This window comes from Spea bombifrons, chromosome 7 (genome assembly GCF_027358695.1).
Source record: "Spea bombifrons isolate aSpeBom1 chromosome 7, aSpeBom1.2.pri, whole genome shotgun sequence".
NCBI lineage: Eukaryota > Metazoa > Chordata > Amphibia > Anura > Pelobatidae > Spea > Spea bombifrons.
This window is the reverse complement of record NC_071093.1, coordinates 43,425,864-43,449,425: the sequence shown is the minus strand read 5'-3', so window position 1 is coordinate 43,449,425 and position 23,562 is coordinate 43,425,864. Positions and strand designations below refer to the sequence as shown.

General features: G+C 46.3%; 1 protein-coding gene across 1 annotated transcript in view; it reads right to left on the bottom strand.

The window, feature by feature from the left end:
* The window catches only part of HS3ST6 (heparan sulfate-glucosamine 3-sulfotransferase 6), a 34,805-nt gene extending 17,020 nt beyond the window's left edge, over nt 1-17,785 (bottom strand). The window contains exon 1 of the mRNA XM_053471522.1: nt 16,578-17,785. Coding sequence (XP_053327497.1) covers nt 16,578-17,329 — 752 coding nt within the window. The 5' untranslated portion in view covers nt 17,330-17,785. The remainder of the gene's footprint in view (nt 1-16,577) is intronic.
* Nucleotides 17,786-23,562: the final 5,777 nt, after the last annotated feature.

Here is a 23,562-nt window from a genome sequence, read left to right as displayed (position 1 = left end):
AAACGCCAAGGACTGACAGTTTTTGGATGCTTTGCCCTGGGGTGAAACAGGTGAGCGGGTCGTCAATTGCCCACTCATTCGCCTTTCCCAATTCTGCTGCTGCTGGTGGTGGTGCCAGTGTCTCTCTTCAATGCCAGTTCGCTTCCTGGCTAGTGTCATGCCTCGAATGTCCCTGATGGTGAGGGTAGTTTCTCCCCCCTGGTTGCACTTGCTGCGGTGTGGCAACGCCTGCTACCTCCGCCAATGTAGCCAGCTTACGCTAGGGCCTTGTGTCTGAGCTCTGGAAGTCCGCTCCCAAACGCCAAGGACTGACAGTGTTTGGATGCTTTGCCCTGGGGTGAAACAGGTGAGCGGGTCGTCAATTGCCCACTCATTTGCCTTTTCCAATGCTGCTGCTGCTGCTGCTGCTGCTGCTGCTGCTGCTGGTGGTGCCAGCATCTCTTCTCTGCCAGTTCGCTTCCTGGCTAGTGTCATGCCTTAATTGTCCCTTATGGTAAGGGCAGTTTCTCCCCCCTGGTTGCACTTGCTGCGGTGTGGCAACGCCTGCTACCTCCGCCAATGTAGCCAGCTTACGCTAGGGCCTTGTGTCTGAGCTCTGGAAGTCCGCTCCCAAACGCCAAGGACTGACAGTGTTTGGATGCTTTGCCCTGGGGTGAAACAGGTGAGCGGGTCGTCAATTGCCCACTCATTTGCCTTTTCCAATGCTGCTGCTGCTGCTGCTGCTGCTGCTGGTGGTGCCAGCATCTCTTCTCTGCCAGTTCGCTTCCTGGCTAGTGTCATGCCTTAATTGTCCCTTATGGTAAGGGCAGTTTCTCCCCCCTGGTTGCACTTGCTGCGGTGTGGCAACGCCTGCTACCTCCGCCAATGTAGCCAGCTTACGCTAGGGCCTTGTGTCTGAGCTCTGGAAGTCCGCTCCCAAACGCCAAGGACTGACAGTGTTTGGATGCTTTGCCCTGGGGTGAAACAGGTGAGCGGGTCGTCAATTGCCCACTCATTTGCCTTTCCCAATTCTGCTGCTGCTGGTGGTGGTGCCAGTGTCTCTCTTCAATGCCAGTTCGCTTCCTGGCTAGTGTCATGCCTCGAATGTCCCTGATGGTGAGGGCAGTTTCTCCCCCCTGGTTGCACTTGCTGCGGTGTGGCAACGCCTGCTACCTCCGCCAATGTAGCCAGCTTACGCTAGGGCCTTGTGTCTGAGCTCTGGAAGTCCGCTCCCAAACGCCAAGGACTGACAGTGTTTGGATGCTTTGCCCTGGGGTGAAACAGGTGAGCGGGTCGTCAATTGCCCACTCATTTGCCTTTTCCAATGCTGCTGCTGCTGCTGCTGCTGCTGCTGCTGCTGCTGGTGGTGCCAGCATCTCTTCTCTGCCAGTTCGCTTCCTGGCTAGTGTCATGCCTTAATTGTCCCTTATGGTAAGGGCAGTTTCTCCCCCCTGGTTGCACTTGCTGCGGTGTGGCAACGCCTGCTACCTCCGCCAATGTAGCCAGCTTACGCTAGGGCCTTGTGTCTGAGCTCTGGAAGTCCGCTCCCAAACGCCAAGGACTGACAGTGTTTGGATGCTTTGCCCTGGGGTGAAACAGGTGAGCGGGTCGTCAATTGCCCACTCATTTGCCTTTCCCAATTCTGCTGCTGCTGGTGGTGGTGCCAGTGTCTCTCTTCAATGCCAGTTCGCTTCCTGGCTAGTGTCATGCCTCGAATGTCCCTGATGGTGAGGGCAGTTTCTCCCCCCTGGTTGCACTTGCTGCGGTGTGGCAACGCCTGCTACCTCCGCCAATGTAGCCAGCTTACGCTAGGGCCTTGTGTCTGAGCTCTGGAAGTCCGCTCCCAAACGCCAAGGACTGACAGTGTTTGGATGCTTTGCCCTGGGGTGAAACAGGTGAGTGGGTCGCCAATTGCCCACTCATTCGCCTTTTCAATGCTGCTGCTGGTGGTGGTGCCAGCATCTCTTCTCTGCCAGTTCGCTTCCTGGCTAGAGTCATGCCCAAAATGTCCCTAATTGTAAGGGCAGTTTCTCCCCCCTGGCTGCCTCTGTCTGCGGTGTGGCAACGCCTGCTACCTCCGCCGGAGTGGCCAGCTTACGCTAGGGCCTTGTGTCTGAGCTCTGGAAGTCTGCTGCCAAACGTCTAAGACTGACAGTGTTTGGGTGCTTTGCCCTGGGGTGAAACAGGTGAGTGGGTCGCCAATTGCCCACTCATTCGCCTTTCCCATTTTTCAATGCTGCTGCTGGTGGTGGTGGTGGTGCCAGCATCTCTTCTCTGCCAGTTCGCTTCCTGGCTAGAGTCATGCCCAAAATGTCCCTAGTGGTAAGGGCAGTTTCTCCCCTCTGGCTGCGTCTGTTTGCGGTGTGGCAACGCCTGCTACCTCCGCCGGAGTGGCCAGCTTACGCTAGGGCCTTGTGTCTGAGCTCTGGAAGTCTGCTGCCAAACGTCTAAGACTGACAGTGTTTGGGTGCTTTGCCCTGGGGTGAAACAGGTGAGTGGGTCGCCAATTGCCCACTCATTCGCCTTTCCCAATTCTGCTGCTGCTGCTGCTGCTGCTGGTGGTGCCAGTGTCTCTTCGATGCCAGTTCGCTTCCTGGCTAGTGTCATGAATCAAATGTCCCTAATGGTAAGGGCAGTTTCTCCCCCCTGGCTGCCTCTGTCTGCGGTGTGGCAACGCCTGCTACCTCCGCCGGAGTGGCCAGCTTACGCTAGGGCCTAGTGTCTGAGCTCTGGAAGTCTGCTGCCAAACGTCTAAGACTGACAGTGTTTGGGTGCTTTGCCCTGGGGTGAAACAGGTGAGTGGGTCGCCAATTGCCCACTCATTCGCCTTTCCCAATTCTGCTGCTGCTGCTGCTGCTGGTGGTGCCAGTGTCTCTTCGATGCCAGTTCGCTTCCTGGCTAGTGTCATGAATCAAATGTCCCTAATGGTAAGGGCAGTTTCTCCCCCCTGGCTGCCTCTGTCTGCGGTGTGGCAACGCCTGCTACCTCCGCCGGAGTGGCCAGCTTACGCTAGGGCCTAGTGTCTGAGCTCTGGAAGTCTGCTGCCAAACGTCTAAGACTGACAGTGTTTGGGTGCTTTGCCCTGGGGTGAAACAGGTGAGTGGGTCGCCAATTGCCCACTCATTCGCCTTTCCAATTTTTCAATGCTGCTGGTGGTGGTGGTGGTGGTGGTGGTGGTGCCAGCATCTCTTCTCTGCCAGTTCGCTTCCTGGCTAGAGTCATGCCCAAAATGTCCCTAATTGTAAGGGCAGTTTCTCCCCCCTGGCTGCCTCTGTCTGCGGTGTGGCAACGCCTGCTACCTCCGCCGGAGTGGCCAGCTTACGCTAGGGCCTTGTGTCTGAGCTCTGGAAGTCTGCTGCCAAACGTCTAAGACTGACAGTGTTTGGGTGCTTTGCCCTGGGGTGAAACAGGTGAGTGGGTCGCCAATTGCCCACTCATTCGCCTTTCCCAATTCTGCTGCTGGTGGTGGTGCCAGTGTCTCTTCTCTGCCAGTTCGCTTCCTGGCTAGTGTCATGAATCAAATGTCCCTAATGGTAAGGGCAGTTTCTCCCCCCTGGCTGCCTCTGTCTGCGGTGTGGCAACGCCTGCTACCTCCGCCGGAGTGGCCAGCTTACGCTAGGGCCTTGTGTCTGAGCTCTGGAAGTCTGCTGCCAAACGTTTAAGACTGACAGTGTTTGGGTGCTTTGCCCTGGGGTGAAACAGGTGAGTGGGTCGCCAATTGCCCACTCATTCGCCTTTCCCAATTCTGCTGCTGCTGCTGCTGCTGGTGGTGCCAGTGTCTCTTCGATGCCAGTTCGCTTCCTGGCTAGTGTCATGAATCAAATGTCCCTAATGGTAAGGGCAGTTTCTCCCCCCTGGCTGCCTCTGTCTGCGGTGTGGCAACGCCTGCTACCTCCGCCGGAGTGGCCAGCTTACGCTAGGGCCTTGTGTCTGAGCTCTGGAAGTCTGCTGCCAAACGTCTAAGACTGACAGTGTTTGGGTGCTTTGCCCTGGGGTGAAACAGGTGAGTGGGTCGCCAATTGCCCACTCATTCGCCTTTTCAATGCTGCTGCTGGTGGTGGTGCCAGCATCTCTTCTCTGCCAGTTCGCTTCCTGGCTAGAGTCATGCCCAAAATGTCCCTAATGGTAAGGGCAGTTTCTCCCCCCTGGCTGCCTCTGTTTGCGGTGTGGCAACGCCTGCTACCTCCGCCGGAGTGGCCAGCTTACGCTAGGGCCTTGTGTCTGAGCTCTGGAAGTCTGCTGCCAAACGTCTAAGACTGACAGTGTTTGGGTGCTTTGCCCTGGGGTGAAACAGGTGAGTGGGTCGCCAATTGCCCACTCATTCGCCTTTCCCAATTCTGCTGCTGGTGGTGGTGCCAGTGTCTCTTCTCTGCCAGTTCGCTTCCTGGCTAGTGTCATGAATCAAATGTCCCTAATGGTAAGGGCAGTTTCTCCCCCCTGGCTGCCTCTGTCTGCGGTGTGGCAACGCCTGCTACCTCCGCCGGAGTGGCCAGCTTACGCTAGGGCCTTGTGTCTGAGCTCTGGAAGTCTGCTGCCAAACGTTTAAGACTGACAGTGTTTGGGTGCTTTGCCCTGGGGTGAAACAGGTGAGTGGGTCGCCAATTGCCCACTCATTCGCCTTTCCCAATTCTGCTGCTGCTGCTGCTGCTGGTGGTGCCAGTGTCTCTTCGATGCCAGTTCGCTTCCTGGCTAGTGTCATGAATCAAATGTCCCTAATGGTAAGGGCAGTTTCTCCCCCCTGGCTGCCTCTGTCTGCGGTGTGGCAACGCCTGCTACCTCCGCCGGAGTGGCCAGCTTACGCTAGGGCCTTGTGTCTGAGCTCTGGAAGTCTGCTGCCAAACGTCTAAGACTGACAGTGTTTGGGTGCTTTGCCCTGGGGTGAAACAGGTGAGTGGGTCGCCAATTGCCCACTCATTCGCCTTTTCAATGCTGCTGCTGGTGGTGGTGCCAGCATCTCTTCTCTGCCAGTTCGCTTCCTGGCTAGAGTCATGCCCAAAATGTCCCTAATGGTAAGGGCAGTTTCTCCCCCCTGGCTGCCTCTGTTTGCGGTGTGGCAACGCCTGCTACCTCCGCCGGAGTGGCCAGCTTACGCTAGGGCCTTGTGTCTGAGCTCTGGAAGTCTGCTGCCAAACGTCTAAGACTGACAGTGTTTGGGTGCTTTGCCCTGGGGTGAAACAGGTGAGCGGGTCGCCAATTGCCCACTCATTTGCCTTTCCCATTTCCTTTTCCATTTCATTATTTTCCTTCTGATACACAACCAACCAAACATAACACACACAATAACACATATAACACATATAACACACAGTGACATCACACATAACACACATACACACACACTTACAATGCACAAAACACAAGGACGTTTTCCTTGTTATTTGCCCTGGCCTTCACTCACTAATAGCATTACATTAACACTATAACTCACACTTCACCCTATAACATTTTTCCATCCACATACCTGCCAACAGACCCAACTTTTTCAGGGACAGTCCTGCTTTTTTCCAGTCCTGTCCCATCTAATTTAGCTAAACTAGGTATGCAAAATGCAAATACACATAGGTAGTTATAGCTTGGTAGGTAACGCTACTATAAACATTTAATAAATATAATCAAGTACTAAATAATAAATCTAACTTTAAAATACATTTAAATAAACCCCTATTTTTTTTTAAAAAAAAAACATTAAAATTAAATTATTATTATTTAGACATAATCCATCTTTAACCAAACCAGTGCACTGCTACTAATCTTAAACATAACCGTACATTAACCCTAAGCTATTTTTTAGTTCTTGTCCAACATTTTTCCATCAGCATACCTGCCAACACACCCAAGATTTTGGTGGACAGTCCTGCTATTTTCCAGTCCTGTCCAATAAGTAAGTTGGGTTGTTGCAAAGTATGCCATTGTAAATAGGTAGCAAATGTTAGGCATGTAAAGTGGTCCAAAATCAATTTAAAAATGTAAAATATTCCCTATTCTTTTATTAAACATCTATGGACAGTACACCTCGGTATGTGTGTGCAACTCTATTGGTCGTTTCGGCAGGGGGCTCGCCTGCCATCAACGAATGAAGTGCATTCTGCAGTTCTGCAATTCACTCGTTGATGCCAGACCAGCCCCCTGCCGAAACGACCAATAGAGCTGCACACACGTACCTTCACGGCAGCTGCTGCTGCTGTGATGTGTTATTAACCCCGTATTAACCCCTGCTAGGCAACCAGGAGGAAAACGAAGATTAAACGAGCACGAAGAATGTCCGCGAATATTCGCCCGAAGAGAAGACAGGAACGGGCGAATATTCGCGGAATACGAAGATTTTTTTTTCCCCGAAGACGAGCACGAAGACGAACACGAAGAGCCCCCTGGTGCCCAAGTCTAGTTAAAATCCCTTTTGAACTATTTATAGGCATTAAAAAAGGTTTCTTATCCTCAAAACCACATTAGCATTATCATAATTATATAGGGTGCGTACAGTACGTCTAATATCACATTTGTAGATGGGGTATTCGTACGTGGAACGTAAATAACAAAATACGATCTAATTGATTTAAAAAAACGAGGCTTAAAAAATCAGATTCCATTTATTTACTGAATCCCCGTAAGCGATTTGGATGAAAACGTGTTAATTACGAGCTAATAACTCCCAGCCACCATGCGCATTAACGTCATGGAGTGTGCCTTCCTTACACATTTATAAACACATTCATTTTCTGTTTAGGGGGCGGCTTTCCACCCTAACATTCCAGGGGTCCGAGGCAAGAGACGGGGAGAGGGGCAAGTGGCCGAAGTGAACAGGCAGCGCTCAGCTTCAGAGCGTCTTAAGAACCCGGGAGACCACCGCTGATCAGTGGATCTTCCCAACTGGCTCATGATCCCCACTGCCCACACAAACAGGACAATACCCTGAAATCGGGACTGTTGGGAGGTATTGGCTGGTTGCTTAAAGCATTATGGGAGTTACTGTTCCACAACATCTGGACTGCTGCCTGTTGGCTATCTCTCACAGAATAACACACAATGGGAATGACGTCAAGGCATGCGCTCCATACGGGAATCTCCATCTCCATATCTCAGGAACTTCCTTTTCGTCAGCAGATTCCCATCCCGGACCAAACCAAAGCCGCCTACGCCAAGACATCTTACACAACCGACGGCAGATACCTGCCTCCCCGCCAGACATGCCTATCGATCGTAAGCTTCCCGGGGCAAACATACCCTTTAACCTTCTGATATGGGCTTCTGGATTCTCTTACACGCCATGTTGCTTTACTAGATTCCAAACCGTAACGTATATTCCCCATGCTGTCTCCGCGTCAGGAAACCTGAACACGGAATGAAAGAAGTCCAATGAATTGTGTTTGTTGGTATGTGAACAGTGAACATAACCCCCGGATTCCTGCAAGAGTTCCCAACATGCCAGATGTTGCCTTAAAAGAAGATCAGATAACTTAACCGTTAGCCTAGATGAGAAAGAACTCTGCCTTTCAAGCTCTAATGAAACCCTAGAGCCGGACCTAAGGAAAGAGAGAGGGTCTGTTGTTGGTCCATGAAACCGATGAAGTTTCCCAGTGAATTCCTGGTCAGGGGAAGCCGCAGGTTTATACAGAACAGTGAAATAAAGTGCCCTCCGGGGAAAAGCAATGTAACAAAAACCCAAGCTGTTTGAACCCCCGCAGTTTACACGTTTCAAGTGCAGCCTAAAAATGCGAGCCGAGCGCACAATAGCCCACTGATACCCTAGAGGGGCTTTGAAATGCTTGTTCGAGGGGGGGGACGCATTTGTTGCAGGTGATCTTTGAACTCTCGATGTGTAACTTTCTACAACTGGCTTCTGGAGAACGCATGATTATCCGACCCAGAATCCAGATCTTTGCTCTTAGCCCCCCCACTCCCAGATCCTTGGCTTGGAGCTGCAGCTTCTACTAAAGTAGAAGGTTAATGTATGCATATTAAATACTCGCAGAGTACATTACAGGGGCACTCCAGCCATCATGTGCACTTTAATGACAGATAAGAAGTCCCTTTAAATGTACAAGCAGTCAGTCGGTGGCAAGAATCATTGGACCACGGAGGAGATGTTCTGCTGCAGATCTGGAACTGCAGCTTCTTCCTAGGATAACGTTTATTTTTTGTGCTTTACTTACAACATATGGCCAGACTAGATAGGCCGAATGGTTCCTATCGCCTGTCTAATTCTGTTTCTAATAGGCATTCTTTCTTGGTGAGGCTGTCAGGGACTACAATTCTCCCTTTAATATGCATTCTCTATTTGGGGGGGCTGTATGAGACGAGACTATCCTTTTGACTTGGGACGTGCGCCACAGGATTTGCCAGCAGACACCTCGCCTGGCTTAAAAATGTCTCATGGAAACAATTCAGAACAATGTGGCTTACGCTGGCTCATGCGATCTGTGAGCCCAGCGATGCCTTGGATGAGCTTTAAACCTTCAGACCAGTACCGTTTACATAAAATGCTGCGAGGGACCACAAATGAATGACATCTGCCTGAAAAGAACGGACGCCATTCTCTGTCCTGCCCAAGGGAAAGCATTGCGCTCTTTGGAGTTCAGCAGCAGATTCCGGGGCAGGTGGGACACGGGGTCTTCGCTGCCTCGATTTACCAACCTGTTGCTCAGAAACCCAATTCTGCAGAAAACGTTACTCCCGCTCGTGAGACAGCTTGGCTTTTTTTAGCAGCCGGTTAATGATAGCAGCCGGTATTTTCTCTTGCAATATATTTGTACTTATCCTGCAATAACTGCCTTCCTGTATTACAAATGTCACCTAAGGGTACGTTCTGTTAGTAACACGTAGGATGTAAAGGTTTGTATAATGACAGATATACCCGGTGGCTGAAAAAGAAGACTTTTCTCTCAATTTTCACATTTCTTCCTCTTTATACAGTGAAAATATCGGGGGTACCGGGGGTGAGGGGTGCTGTCAACCTGAAAAGCATCTCCGATGTGTGGAGGGGGTCTGGTGCCGGCTGGGAGAGCAATGGAAGCCTCTGTGATCCACGGGGGATGCGCAGAAGAGGTCCATGCCCTTAATATGCCAGAAGATGAGACCAAAGTAGTTTGTTTTCCACTTCCGCTGGTGTTAACGGCCTCTGCGGTCGAAACGCTGGGACCCTCATGCCTTGCGTGCTGTAAACATTCCCATGTCCTTGCTTCAGACATCATGGAAAGAAACAAATAGGAAATGCACAAGATGTCTTCAATTAGACAAATTATCCCTGATTGCCTTCATGCCACACAGTATAAAAAGCCCAACATGAACTGCCTGCGAGGCTTTCCTCGGCCAGTTATCGGCGTGTTAAACTCGTTACCTTAACTACGGGTAAATATTGATAGAGCAATATGATCATACCTGGCAACTCTCCTGGGTTTCGCCGGAGTCTTCGGGTGAAGCACAGCTTCCCCGGGTCTCTGAGTCACTACAGGAAAACTCCGGGGCCCGGGAAGCAGCATTGGGGGATGCCCCACTCCTCGCCCACTTCCCACTGATGTCATCGGGCCGCCCACTGACGCCATGGGGTCCGCCCACCAACATGAGCGAGACCGCCTACCCACATCCCGCAACGGGGGAGTCGCTCCAGGCATGAATATAGTACTCGGCTTTTACGGCATAAAAGTGTGTTCCATAAAAATATTTTATACCCACAGCCTCCTGAACCCCTCCCTCTCAGGGACCCCAAAACCAACCAGATTCTGCCAAAGAAGCAAATTTACCAAATAAACCAATACGCTTTTTGATTTCTGTTTATATATTTTTCACATGGATTCAGTAACTTCCTGGTGTGCCTTTCACATCCCTATGTTCAGGAAGTTTTCTTGTGAAAAGGTGCGAATGAAAATGAGTTCCCCTTTCCTGGAAACAGAGCAGTCTAGAACGTCTTAAATTATGCTTTAAAATGTATTTTTTAGATTAAACATTTTTCAATTGCTTAGATTGCATTATTTACTATTACGCAATGGTATTTTATGTAATATTATTAATATAATTATTATTATTATTGAATTAGGTGCAGCCACTACCGCCGTTGGGCTTTTAGTATTGTTTGAAATCCACCATTCCAGTGCATTTGTTTGCAAAAGCATGAAGTCGACCGGTAAGATACGAATTCAACTTCATATGTCAAAGAGAAACGTGAACTTTAAAGGTGAGCCTTGTTAAAATGTTTCGCCTTGTAGCTTTCGCCATCTGCTTTGATACGGTTACTTTGTCAGGTACATTCGCCATAACCAACCCTGCATGTAACAAATGTTTCCCCTCTTACAGGCAACTTAATTTGTTCAGCCTCATAAGGAAGGAAAAAAAATCATCTTCATAGGGTGTTACAGGTCCGCTCCAGCCCTGTTTTCATCTTAAATTGATATTGGATTTGTCTATTTTATTTAACTCCTCCCCCACCTACCTTTACTAAAGCAGGAAGCATACTCCTGTACAGGTCTTGCACACGCTCAGTACACTCATTTTCTATGCTATACACACGTGATGGGTTGTATATAAAAATCACACTAAAGTGAGATTGTTGTGGATGGTATTTTTAGAGGGACTTAGTGTGGCTTTGGGAATTCTCTGTTGTTATGAGCCTGATCCGGTCAATTTCCAAGCCATTTCAACAGGAGCATGATAATTCCAGAGCAATCAAGAGCCTGGTAAGACTGGTAAGAGTACTCTATCACCTGAGATGATACTAGATAAGCGGAACAGCCTCCCAGCAGAAGTGGTAGAGGCTAATACAGTGAGGGGATTAAAACATGCATGGGATAGGCCTATGGCTGCTGAATCTAAGACAAGACCAACGACCATTCTAGCAGTTTACATATTTCGGAACCTGGACTATTAATACTTCCCCTGTGATGGGGCAGCGTCCAGGAGAGCGAAAGAAATAACGTAAATCTTTGTGGCCGCCTGCTTAATTATCCAAACAAGAATGGATACGGCCAATGTGAAAGGCACACGGCTGATACTACCCAATGTAGAAAGAGGCCAGCGCGGCCGGGAAGCAGTGACATCTGACAGATCCGGTGCGGGGCTGTCCCGGTGCTTCCACTGCCCATATGGTATCATTTAAACCGATCTAAGGAAACCGGATGCGCATCCTCTGCCCGTTCATACAAACCCAGGGCAAGCAAGACACCGCCCGGGGCACGGAGATCTCCGATAGCCCAGCCGGTAGCTCATTTCATGGCCAAGATCGCGACTGATAACAAAGCTAAGGGAAGCTCTACCACAGTGACACAGAATATATTAATAGACAACACTATGAACACGGGCATGGACAGCCACGAGGACGATGCACTAAATTGTCATCTTACAGGCAGAGCCATCTTTACCTTACGCACTGGGTAGTGTTTTTTTATTTAAGTCTTTTATATGCGATCTTTTTTTGGATGTTTTTCTAGATATGAAATGCATGCAGGGTTATCATGAGTAAAATAGATAAGGGAATTCAATCCTGGGTGAGTTTAGGTTGTAAGCCCTCACTGCCAGTAATGTTGTTTGGCAACTCGATGATTGGGATATGTTGATGCTTTCTCAACAAATCATTTTTGATGAGTCAAAAAAAGGATCATTTTACCGTGTATTGTGTCAGCAAAGGGTTAAACCCATCTAGAAACCCCACAGGGAGCTCCGACGTTGCGTTTAGCATTGTTTAAGTCGATATGGGGAAGTGCATTGACGAGGCATTGACGGGAGCGCCGGTTACTCGAAGGAATTATTGGCAGGCGAAGCCAATGGATGGCAGGAGAGAAACGTGAGCCCCGTCTTATAACTAATTAGTCAAACCTTCTTCACGCGAACTCGCCTCCGTCTATAGTATCCCTCGATGGTGTTTTGTTTTCGAACGTTTAATGACTTCATAAAACTTAAGCAATGATGATTGCTGACGGCTGCCATCTTTTTTTCTGTAGGAGAGGACTACTTCAATGCCGCACATTAAACCAATTGAAAGCAGTACTCGTAACCCATCATCACTCACTTGAACTGGAGTAGGAACACTCGGCTAATTCACAGAGAAGGTCTGAGTTGGACTCTTTTGTGTTTCCAATAATTTTAATGGCTAGGCTTAGAAGACGCCCCAACCCCAGCGTCAGCGCTGGGGGGTCCCTGGCTTAAAAAAACCCCATTATAATAGCAGCTCCCCTGAGCATGCTCAGACTTTGCCCCGAATCTCAGGGTTTTTGCCCCAGTCTCAGGGTGAAGGGGCAGATTCTCCTGGTCGCACAGCCTGACTCCTTCCTATTCTCCCCGCTGTGATCATTTATGAGACTCCCAGTTGGTGCTTTTGTTCCCAGTATGTTATGGGTGATATCCCTGCTTGAATGCAGGTGACCCGATTAAGTGTATCTTTAAATAATGACAAGTCAAGGTCTCCATGACGACCGGTATTAGGGTCACTTGATTAACAAATCTGATGAGTCGCTACATAGAATCTGCATGTCGGGCACTTAAAGGGCTTATTATTTAAAGAGTGTCGGGGTCGGCTCATTTAGAAGGCTCCCGGATATAGCTGAGAGTCGCAGGCACCCCATCAAGAGGAGTTTTATTTTTAACGAATATTTAGCATTGCTACGGGCAGTTTATGGGGTACTAAGTAAAAACACTTTGGAATATAACCTTTAAATTAAGTTGTTCAAATATGATGTGAATTTAGAAATACGTAATGTCTGTAACCAAGCTGTTTTTGAATATATTTTTAAATATAATTTTTCCATTATGGGGAAACCTTCCAGCTCTAAAAAAAAAAGAATTCCACAAAAGCTGATCGAGTATTCCCTGTCACTACAATTCAGCCGTCATCCCCGACCGTGCGGATAAATCACAGGATTCCGCGTAATCTGCCTTCTTACGTCACTCAGTTTGTTAAAAACAGGGGGGGGGGGGGGAACCATTTCAAGAAGTTCATGAATATGAACGGTTTGGTTTCCCGCAGATCCTCCTCTTCTGGTTGCTACATGTTCGTAACTCTCGGGCGATTTCTCTAAAGTTACGGATTAGATTTCCAACGCGGTGACACCCGGGGGTCCTGGGGGGATACGGAGTATCTGGAACTGCCAATATCATTGACCCCCCCCTCCCCATCTCTGAGATATGGAGATTGAGACAGACAGGAGGAATGAGAGCGCACGCTGTATCAGAGAAGCCTAATTCCCTTTATAGACAGTTTGACACTAAGAACATTATCGGAACCGGCTTCTGGGGCGTGAAGACGCCGGCACCGTTACAAAGAGCCGCTAATCTCCTCAGGATTAGGCAGGGGAGCCTCTCAAAAGCATTAGAAGTGTTTGGAGAGTATCTGACGTATAATAAACACTGTAGATCGCGGTCTAAGAGAGCTGCGGCAACGAGCAACGCTGCGTTTAGTGAACCTGTATCTGGAATTTTATACAACGATTATTATTATTCAATGTTTTATAACGCCATCCTATTCCGCAGTGCTGTACAAAAGGATTTCCCACAACCTTACTTTGTCCCCAATGCAAAAACGCTGGCATCAAAAAATAAATAAATCTAAAAATTAATATAAAATTTATTTAAAAAAAAACTCCAGTTTTTGTGACACTGATCATCAACCCTGAGACTGAAGAACAAGTCCTGATACTTCAAGGCAGTCTTGGAACGAGAAGAGGCTTCTGGGTAATGTGCAGCTGAGACCTGCAGGGGTTCGACATATTTAGAGAGGAACAGGTTATCGCGGACGGCACCCTGCGAGGGTCATGACACCGAGTGTTTAGTATCCTACGAGTATCACGTTGCGGAGGCCATGACCCTCTTGTTAGCGCTATTAGTAAGTTTTACCCAAAATAACAACAGCCTGGAAACGAGTTAGCGAGATTCCGAACAACTCGGGGCGGAAGATATCATACGGAAACTTAATAAGAAGCGACCCCGGACTCCCAACTCATCGGCAGAATCATCAACGAATGAATTAAACACCCAAACTAAGAATAATAACCCGGACGGACCCAACATTTGCGATTCATTTGGATTTTCACAAAGTTATTTAAAGCTGCAGTTCCAGCTACTCTTCTGATTTTTACACTTTTAGGACCAAATGCAGCATTAAGATCATAATTCATCATTTTTTAAGGGAATGCTTAAACATCATGTGACACGGACGGTGGCGCTGATAGGATGTTCACATGGAAATTAAAAATGTTTCTTTAAAGTTGTTTTTATATATATTTAAAGCTTCAGTGGAATGTAGAAAATGACAAATCTGCTACTTAGCTGCACCTTAAGCCGTTCTACATTTATAGGAAAAAGTGCGGTTTGGTAATTTTCTAATAGCATTAGCTTCTAAGGAATGACGATGATGCTAATTTGGAGACATGGGTGGTAGATAAACTGAACAGTCTCCCAGCAGAAGCGGTAGAGGGTAATACAGTGAGGGTATTAAACATGCATGGGATAGGCATACGGCTCCTGAATCTAAGACGAGACCAACGACTGATTAAGGTCTGAGTCGTTACAGCAGGAGAAACAGCTGACTAGACGGGGGCCGAATGGGGCCGATCTGCCGGCAGATTATATGTTTCTTTTTCCCCGACTGCACCGGCAACAGCCTTGCAATGTGAAAGAGGAAACTGTCTGGATCCGAACGATAGCCAGGGGTGATCCAGCCCATGTAATCATACATTAGATGCGTGTTTTATGCTACCATAAAGCTGTGTATTGTTATCACATTTTTGGCAAAGGAGGGCTAGGAAATACGGACAGTATGTGCCCCAGACACAGATCAAACGCAACGCTCCTTCCATTAAATGCCCAAATAAAATTGCTCACAGAGCATAAAAACCTCCTCTTACAGCTCTTACTAAACACTCGCATTTCTATTGGAATTTTCTCCAAAAAGAAAAGAAGTTGGTTTTTTTATAAGCCCGTTGGCAACAAGTTCAAACAATATTAATTATTACAGTACAATGGGAAACATTCGATTTCCCAAACATGTTAAAACCGAGATGTCTTTTCAATACAGGACAGCTGGGAAATGGAAAAGTAGAAACAGACTGCCTAGCCAGTATCTGTGGGATGGTAGATAAGTGGAACAACGTCCCAGCAGAGGTGGTAGAGGCTCATACAATGAGGGAACTTAACCTCTCTGGGAGTCTTTCTCTTTCCAGCCTCAACAATTTAGAGTATTTTATGGACCCTTCCATCTTATTTCCCACGCTCCTTGACCCCAACGTTCTAAATGTATTAAATGAATCCTCTGTTATATAGAGGATTATATAATGATGTCATCGCCAGATGTCATTATCTATTCTCTACAAATATTTACAAAAAGTAAATGCAAGAACTTAACTTTCCCAAACTAGAGGTCAGATTACTTAATATTTTTTTATATATATATATAAAAAATGTGTTTAGAGACTATAATGTATTTTTTTTAGATAAAAAATAAAATCTTGGTATAGATTTCTTGTTCCAAAAATCCACTGAACATTCCAGGGGGTGAAAAAATATTTCCTCTAAGAATCTCGAAACTTTGGACCATTCAAAAACCCATCAGGTCCTATATATATAAAAAAAAACATGCGAAACAAGACCCTGATAAACAGTATACTCAGCAAACATCAAAACAGGTCATTTACATTAAAAGAAATTATTTTATTTATGTATTTATTTATTTATTAGAAAATCCACAAAAAAAAAGTTTCAGACCCAAATACATCTTTACAACTTGCCCTCTGGCTACTAACAGTTGCTTTGACAAGTTCCCTTGGAATTCCAGAGCTTATGGTATTGAAAGTGTTAAAAAAAATTAGGCTGCTAACGGGGACATCCGTTATCTATAAATGACTTTAAATCTGCTTCGATTAACTCAATAGCCCTAAACTTACAGGAGAGCGAGCGTTTCCGAGGTCACACGAGGTACGCGGTTACCTTCTAGCTCGTGTTTGCTATTATTATTATTCATTTATGACGTGCTGACATATTCCGTAGCGTAAATATGGGAGTTAACTGGTTAAACAACACCGATCCATTTACAGATACAGCAGGAGTTGAGGACCCTGTCCGTGAGCTGCCATCTAGCCTTATGGCACTTTCATACAGAGTTCCTGGCAAGAATGGGGGGTCCTCGTGAGCTTACAATCTAAAACTAGTCTGAGCAGTAGGAAATTCCAATATCATGTGGAGTTTAGTATTTTGTGTTTATTAATCCTGGATATAAGAGAATCCCAGAACAAAACCGTTACAGCTGTCTGTATCTGTGGTCTAACCATCAGGGTTCAGGCTGAGTGTCTAGAAGTCATCCTGAAGCCACCCATCTCCTACTTGATGGACCTGACGCTACTTCTGCTGCTCCATGAAACCCTCTGGCGTTAATGGGATTTTCTCCATAGGTTTCAGCCAGAGGCACATCCAGATTATGTTTTCCTTTTACTGAAAGGGTGGTGGACAAATGGAACAGCCTCTCAGCAGAAGTGGTAGAGGTTAACACAGTGAAGGAATTTAAACATGCACGGGATAGGAATATGACTCCTGGATGTAAAATGAGACCAAAGAATGATTTACAGCCTAAAAAAAATGGGTCTGATCTGCTGTCAAATTCTATATTCTCATATTAATGTCCTTACCTGTACCATTCCAGTCCCTTGTCATAGCATCTGTCAAAAAAGTGGGGTTCGGCCCCCAGCGCCCTGACATCTGGGTGAATTCTAAGGAACTCCAGCAGTGCCCGGGTTCCACCCTTCTTCACACCTACAATTATAGCCTGGGGGAACTTCTTACTCCCAGCGCCGGTGTGAATGGAGACAGCACCGGGGCTTTGAGTGTGTCTGTGCACGGCTTTGGTGGGATGAGATGGTCCCGTCAATCTCCCCGCAGAGCCATTGGATATAGAGTTCCGTGCCTCCTCGGCACCTGCGGAGTTTGTGTGTGCAGGGTACTCCTGTGCGGAACCGAAGCTCCAGGAGTCCTTCGGAGCGGAGCCGGAGTGCAAAGAGCGCTGAAGATAAGAGTTGGACTCTATGGAGTCCTTAAGAACCATGTCAGGCTGCAACTTCTCCACAGAAACAGCGCTAGAGTGTACTGGGTCTCCGAGAACAGACCTAGAGCGCAAGAGTCCCCCCAAAGCAGAACCGGAGTGCAACGGGTCTTGGGCACCACTGGCCAAGGTCCCCATGGAAGAAGACGGCGCATGGGCTGCCGCCAGCCCTGCCCGCGGAGAGGGGTTACCCGGCTGAGACTCACAGCAGGACCCGGTCAGGCAGTAGAAAAAGTAGGTGAAAAGGAAGATCATAGTCAGGAAGAGCGAGACTTTGGGCTGAACCCTCAGTGTTCCCAAGTGGCCGAATCCAATGCGAGGCTTTATGAATCCACATCCCATGAGTGGGGCTGAGGACCAGGGCTCAAGGGGGCAGACATTTCACGGTGTTCTGCCCACAGCTTCTTCTACACCTTGTGCCTTGTCACGGAAGAAGAAGACTCAAAATCCCTAATCCTGGGCAGGACGCAGCCTGCTTCCCCCTCACGAAGCGCGTACTCTGCTTGAAAGCCCCACAAGGCACATTGCGAACACATCGGCATCATTTCTGGAACTCCGATGTCAGTCGAATCCGAGCTGTCAGCAAGTTGTCTCGGTTAAGCAGCGGACTCTGCTGCGGGAGATCCGGCCGAGGCTTTCAGAAGGTCCTCCACGCGTGAAGATGCCTGTCCTTCTCTCCATCCGGGCGACCGACTAGCAATTCGTTTTATTTCCACGCTAGGAATCAAGCGTGGACTGTGCTGGGCTAGGAGGAGTGTGAGGGGACGGACTGTGTGTTTCAGACTTGTCAATCCCTCCCTCAAGATGCTGGAGAAAGCTCCAAAAAAAAAAAACCCTCCTCCTCCGCCTCCGAAACACTGTCGCCCGTCATACATACAGCACACTGTCGCCCGTCATACATACAGCGGTCTATAACTAATTAACTGCTTCGCTGTACGATAATTATTATGATTAATGAGTTGCAGAAATACAAAAAAATCAGATACAATAAGCCGCATTTCCTTATAAAAAAAAACATAGTAACCCTTTAACAAGCTAACAATCCACACCTGGCGCTCGAAGGGTTAAAAATAACTGCATCTTAGAGGGACAGGCAATTTAGAAGGGGTAGATTTAAAATAATAATAATAATTTACTAACGAGCAACTCTGTAGGAGGTTTTAATAATACCATAAGAATACTGTTTTGTTTTTTTTATTATTCTTTTCCTTGTTTTTCCCTTTTTTTTGCCAATTTTGCAATCCCTCGGAATACGAAAGGTTTCAAAATATTAAATTTATTTTATTTATTTTGTGTTTTTTAGACTGGTGTTCAGCCAAAGAGTATTACGGAGAAGACATTTGGAATGTGGAACAAAAACACTTTTTTTCCCCAAATAAAAATATAAGGAAATAATTCCATGGAGAGTATCAGGTTTTCACTACTGCAGAAAAGAATGAATATTTATAATACGGCAAAACGGTGCCAATTGTAAATTTTATCATTTATGGCTTTAAACGCTGCAATCCTTTCTCAAAAAAGACAAATCTAAACCTTCTAATATAGATACATACATACCGGTATATATATATATATATATATATATATTTATATCTATCTATATATATATATATATATATATATATATATATATATTTAAATCTATATATATATATATATTTTTTTTTTTTTATTATTATTTTTTATTATAATTTTTTTTTTATTATTATTTTTTTTTAAATTTTTAACAAATAAATTAATAAATAGATAAATTATTTCCAGCCAGAGAATTCCCTTTATTTAACCAATAATAAATAAAATAAGACGCCTGATTTATTCAGTATAATATTAGATAAAGAAGCAATTACAAGATCAACACATTACGCAGATAAAGTATTGTAGCGAGCATTTGTTTGTTCAGCCCTGCATTCACGTAATTATCTTGTGCTCCGAGTAATTCAATTACCACAAGCAAAAAATGGAGATTAAAATACTTGGATTTCCATTCATTAATCTCACTAAAACATTCCGGCTAATGGGTCGCCTTCTTGTAGAACGGATGGTATTCGGCGGCAGTCAGGGGTTAATATGAAGCGTACCCCGGCGATCAAACAGTTAAAACGGGAGGCTTCAATGTTAGAATTCTCAAAAGCTGGTAAAAAAAGTCGTAGTGCTTAAAAATGGTGAATCAAGAAGCAGAATCACAATTAATGGTCGAGTGCCTTAAAAAGTAAAAATGGTTTAATTTGTGGTATTTTTTTAAAAAATGTATGTTTTGTAAGCGAATTCCACAATCTTTTTTTTAATAGTCATTTCCAAGAGCTTCCCAGAAGGGCTCCCCCGGTGGTTGCCTTCAACCTAAGGATGGCTGCTTTTTGCATTTGGCATTGGGGGCCTTAATGCCTAGTGGCCCCCTGGCCCCTGCATACATATATCCACTTACTCTGTGCGGACCTTCTGCCCTGCTACTACTACTACAGGGTTTGTAATGTCATGTTTCTCTAAGCACGCCAGCCCAACTTGGACCGATTCTGCTTCCCTCTTTCCAAATCCAAATCAGAACTATAGATAGAGCCAGAACCGTCTGTAACTTTAATTCCAGCAGGAGGCAACAAATGTATTTTATTCAGGGGCAAAGAAGTGCCCCTGATGAATCCAAAACCCTGGGGTGGCCCGTCCTGGGGCACAGAACTGTATTCTCACCCTATGGCACCAAAGGATCACCATGGCTGGTAAGAATCAGATCACAATCAACAAACTTACTGTAAGACGTTGGAAGATTGTTGTTGAGATATCTCCTTGAGATAGTTTTACTTGATTAGTTTGTTTATCGGAGAGAAATGATTGATTTATCAGCCGTGGAAATTGTTTTCACAAAGTGTGGAGTCGGGTAAGCTGTCATCGTACAACCCAAGCCCCGTGCCCAGTTGTGGAACCCACCAAGATTATGGTTGGCACACATAGGCCTTACAACCAAACGCCGTGACGAGTCCTATCCACGGAACTGCTCTGGAACCATGAAGAACATAAAGTATATCGCATAGGAAGAAAACTGTTCTAGCATCATCTTCTCCCCATATGTGACATTGAAAGGAAATACAATGTCCGGTGGCTCGGATGTGTCAAGTCAACCCGTCGGGGCAGAGAATGATCCCTCAAAGTTATTGTTCTTTGAGTGAACCCTGATGCAGCTCAGCCCGGCCGGGTCCGACGAGGTCCGTCAACAACTGCAACAGTCCTACCCACGGTCAATGGCAACCCCACCGACAATGGACCCAGTTTGATTCTTGGTTTCTACTTGGTTGAGATGCAAGGTTTTTGCGTCTCCATCAAAGCTTTTGTGGTCTCATGCTGGATGAAATCAACATAACTGAGAACTCAACAATCCCAGAGACCTCGGACTCGGACTCAGTTGGGCCAAATCCAGCCGATTTTAGTATTTAGACCTCCGCAAGCCACCGGCCACGGCTGAGAAGTGTGATGGAGATTGTAGCGTGAAAGCGGCTGCCGTTTGTGTCTTGTGTTACGCTTCCGTTACCCACCGGAAAGAGACAATACCTGATAATGACTTAGAAACGTCTCTATCTCCTCCTGTTCCCAGGGAGCATTTTCCCTTTCTAGCAGCAAGGTATTCATCCAGGGCTTGGTGGGGCAGCCGAAGGTCCTGGCTCGATGGCGTCCGTGTCAGTTCTTCTCGTTTTGGAGTGAATTTGTAGGATCTGCACCTGTTGGGGCCGAAGCTGTGAGAAGAATGTGGACTTCGCAACATTTATAGATCTGTTCCCTTCGCAGACCGTGCACCCAACTGCTCCGGTGACGGTGGGGTTTGTGTCTCCGGCAGAACATCATAAATTATTATTTTACGGAAATAACGAAATATGATACTTTCTTCGCAAACTTTCAACGCCACTTAGAGATTGTCTTCTTTATAATTATTAAATTGTTAAAGACGAGAGTCTTCAAATCTCCAACCTTTATGATTTTACCAATAATGGTATTTTTTTAAAGAAAAAAGCGTAAAAGCGAATGTGGTCCAACCACCCAACAACCAATGGAGCGCTGCCACTGACCTTTTCAAATATTTAATAATTATTTGTTTTTGTACATAAAACACAGACTTTCATCCCAAAAAGCCCCAAAGTGATTTAAAATAAGGTACTGCGAGTTAGAATCTTAATATACCGCTGAGAAGACAAACATGCTTTTGTTGTCGCTGCTCTCGTCACCCTCAGCCAGCCATTGTCTGTAGTATATAAATGACAGGAGGGCCACAGGTAGCCGGCAGACGTATTAAAAGAGTCTGATTTCTGATTATTTTTCTGCTGCGTCGGCATGAAATGTATCAGCGCTTTACATTTATCACGTCTCCCGCAGGTCGTTAGCACCAGAGTATTATACGACCTTGTCCGATTCTAATAACTGGGGCGAACAAATCTAAAGTACAAGATAACCGGAAAGGCGTGCATTAACCCTTCCTACGATTTCCAACCATAATTAGAGGGGCTTACTGAAACACTATATGAGGCTTTAGACAACACTCCTGTCGTGGCTGGGTCCTTACTATGTTCCTTCAATGGTAGAATAATCTGGGATGTTTCCACATATGTTTATAACTGGTGCAGGACTCAGGAAAGTGTTAGATATGTGATCTAAATGTGGCATTTGTATCGTAATACGTTTCATATTTTACCTCCGAGCAGCATTAACCCTTTCCCGTCTGTTAATTACAGGATGACAGCTGCAGGGCCATCAAAAAAGGAACAAAACACTGACATTTTAGGAGTCCATTTCCACCACGAAAGAAATAAAGGAAACCTTTCATGAACCTGAACTCGGTCGGGTTGCAGCTGCCCAAACGGACGATCAGGCGGAATAATTGACAGGTAGAGGCATCCATTAGGAAGCGCTGAGATACGAGAAGACGGAGGGGGGGAATGAAAGAATAGAGAGATTCGGCTAAACGTACGGGGAAGGAAATGGAAAAAAAAATTACCGTAAAACTGGCAAAAAAAAACATTTATGTAAAAAAGTATTTTATATTAAAATGTTTTTTTATATCTATATGTTTTTTGCATGTAGTTCAATTAACGTGATTTTTAGGTCAACTGCATAGCAGAAAAAAAGTGATGCCCCCCAAAAAAACAAATGTCACAAAGTGGACTCTTTAGTGAAATGAATTACAGGTCGTTAAGTACTCAGACCAGAGGTCTGTCCGCGATGGCCGCCGATGGAGCCGTCACAACAGGTGCGATGTCCGTTCGGTAATCTGAGAGAATTAAAAAAAAATCTGCATGTAGACGATTTGTGTCGATTTCTCCCCGGAATGAGCAGAACGCTCGTTACTCACCACGGCTTACTTTCCTTCAACGTGCAGCAGGGGCAGGCGACAGTCGCGGAGGACAGAACGTCTTCTCGGCAGAGCAGCTGTTTTGAGGGGTCTCTTAGTGATGCATTGAGTTGGCCGAGATGAAGCCGATAAGGGACAGGGTGGGATGTCAGCTCTCGTCGGCCATCGGTGGGATTCGATTTCTGGAAGTCGAGATCTTTTCCTGGTATCAGTTTCCTTCCAGCAGGGGTGGGCACCATCATCGCTCATGGTGGACATTGACTGGGGTCTGACAATTTAATGACGTTCTATGGACCTTCACGAACTTTGCCGCGGACGCCGGAGTCCCCCCCGATGGACACTTTCGCCTTCCGGGGGGTTTCTGCCGGATCCCACTCCGAGCAAACCCTTTGTCCTATCCCGACACCTCGTCCGTATATCCAAGAAGCAGGATCGTTATATCAAATAACCCTTTTTCTCCGAAATCAAGACGCTTCTGACATTAAAAAGTTCAAAACTTCTTGACCCCAAACGCTGTAAGAATTAAAAGGAGCCAAAAACGATCATTTCTATTATTCTTCACACAATGCTGAAAAAGAGCAAATTTGGTAAAGATGATACGTTAATAGAGTGCAAGCTTTCCAGACCATCTGTTCTTCAAGGGTATTCTACCAATATACCCGAAGAAGAGACCTAGATGGTCCGGAAAGCTTGCACTCTATTATGCTTCCCCGCACTGTTTTCTTGTATAAGTGTTTGCCCCTGCGCGGTCTGTGTGTTTCATTATTCCGCCCCAGTTTAGTATTCTAGCGGTTTCCAGACTTCGCATTTACATTCCACTCAAGAATCTGAAAACCATTTCTCATCTCGCGGAAGAGATCGGGAGTTCTGGATGAAAAATATGCATTATTGGTCTGCGTTATAGGCATCATAACGATAAAATACTCATCTTTGTGCCCAATTTCGGCCGATTTTAGGAAACTGGAAACTGATAAAGATTGTTGAAGATTAGATGGCTTGGCTGGGGCAGAATAATATAGGATGTACAAATTCCTGCTGAAAGTGAACCTTGGTACCCCAAGAAATCTAAAGAGACCCCCCATGTGTCCCACACAGCCCCACCAAAAAAGACAGCACTTATTAAAGAAGCTGCAGCTCCAGCACTGTAGCCCACCATCCCCACCATTATCTGATTTTCGCTCCAGTTGTTGCTGCTAAGAGCAATCAGTGGCAGCAAAAGGAGCGCTATCTGCGCATGCATGAGGGGGTC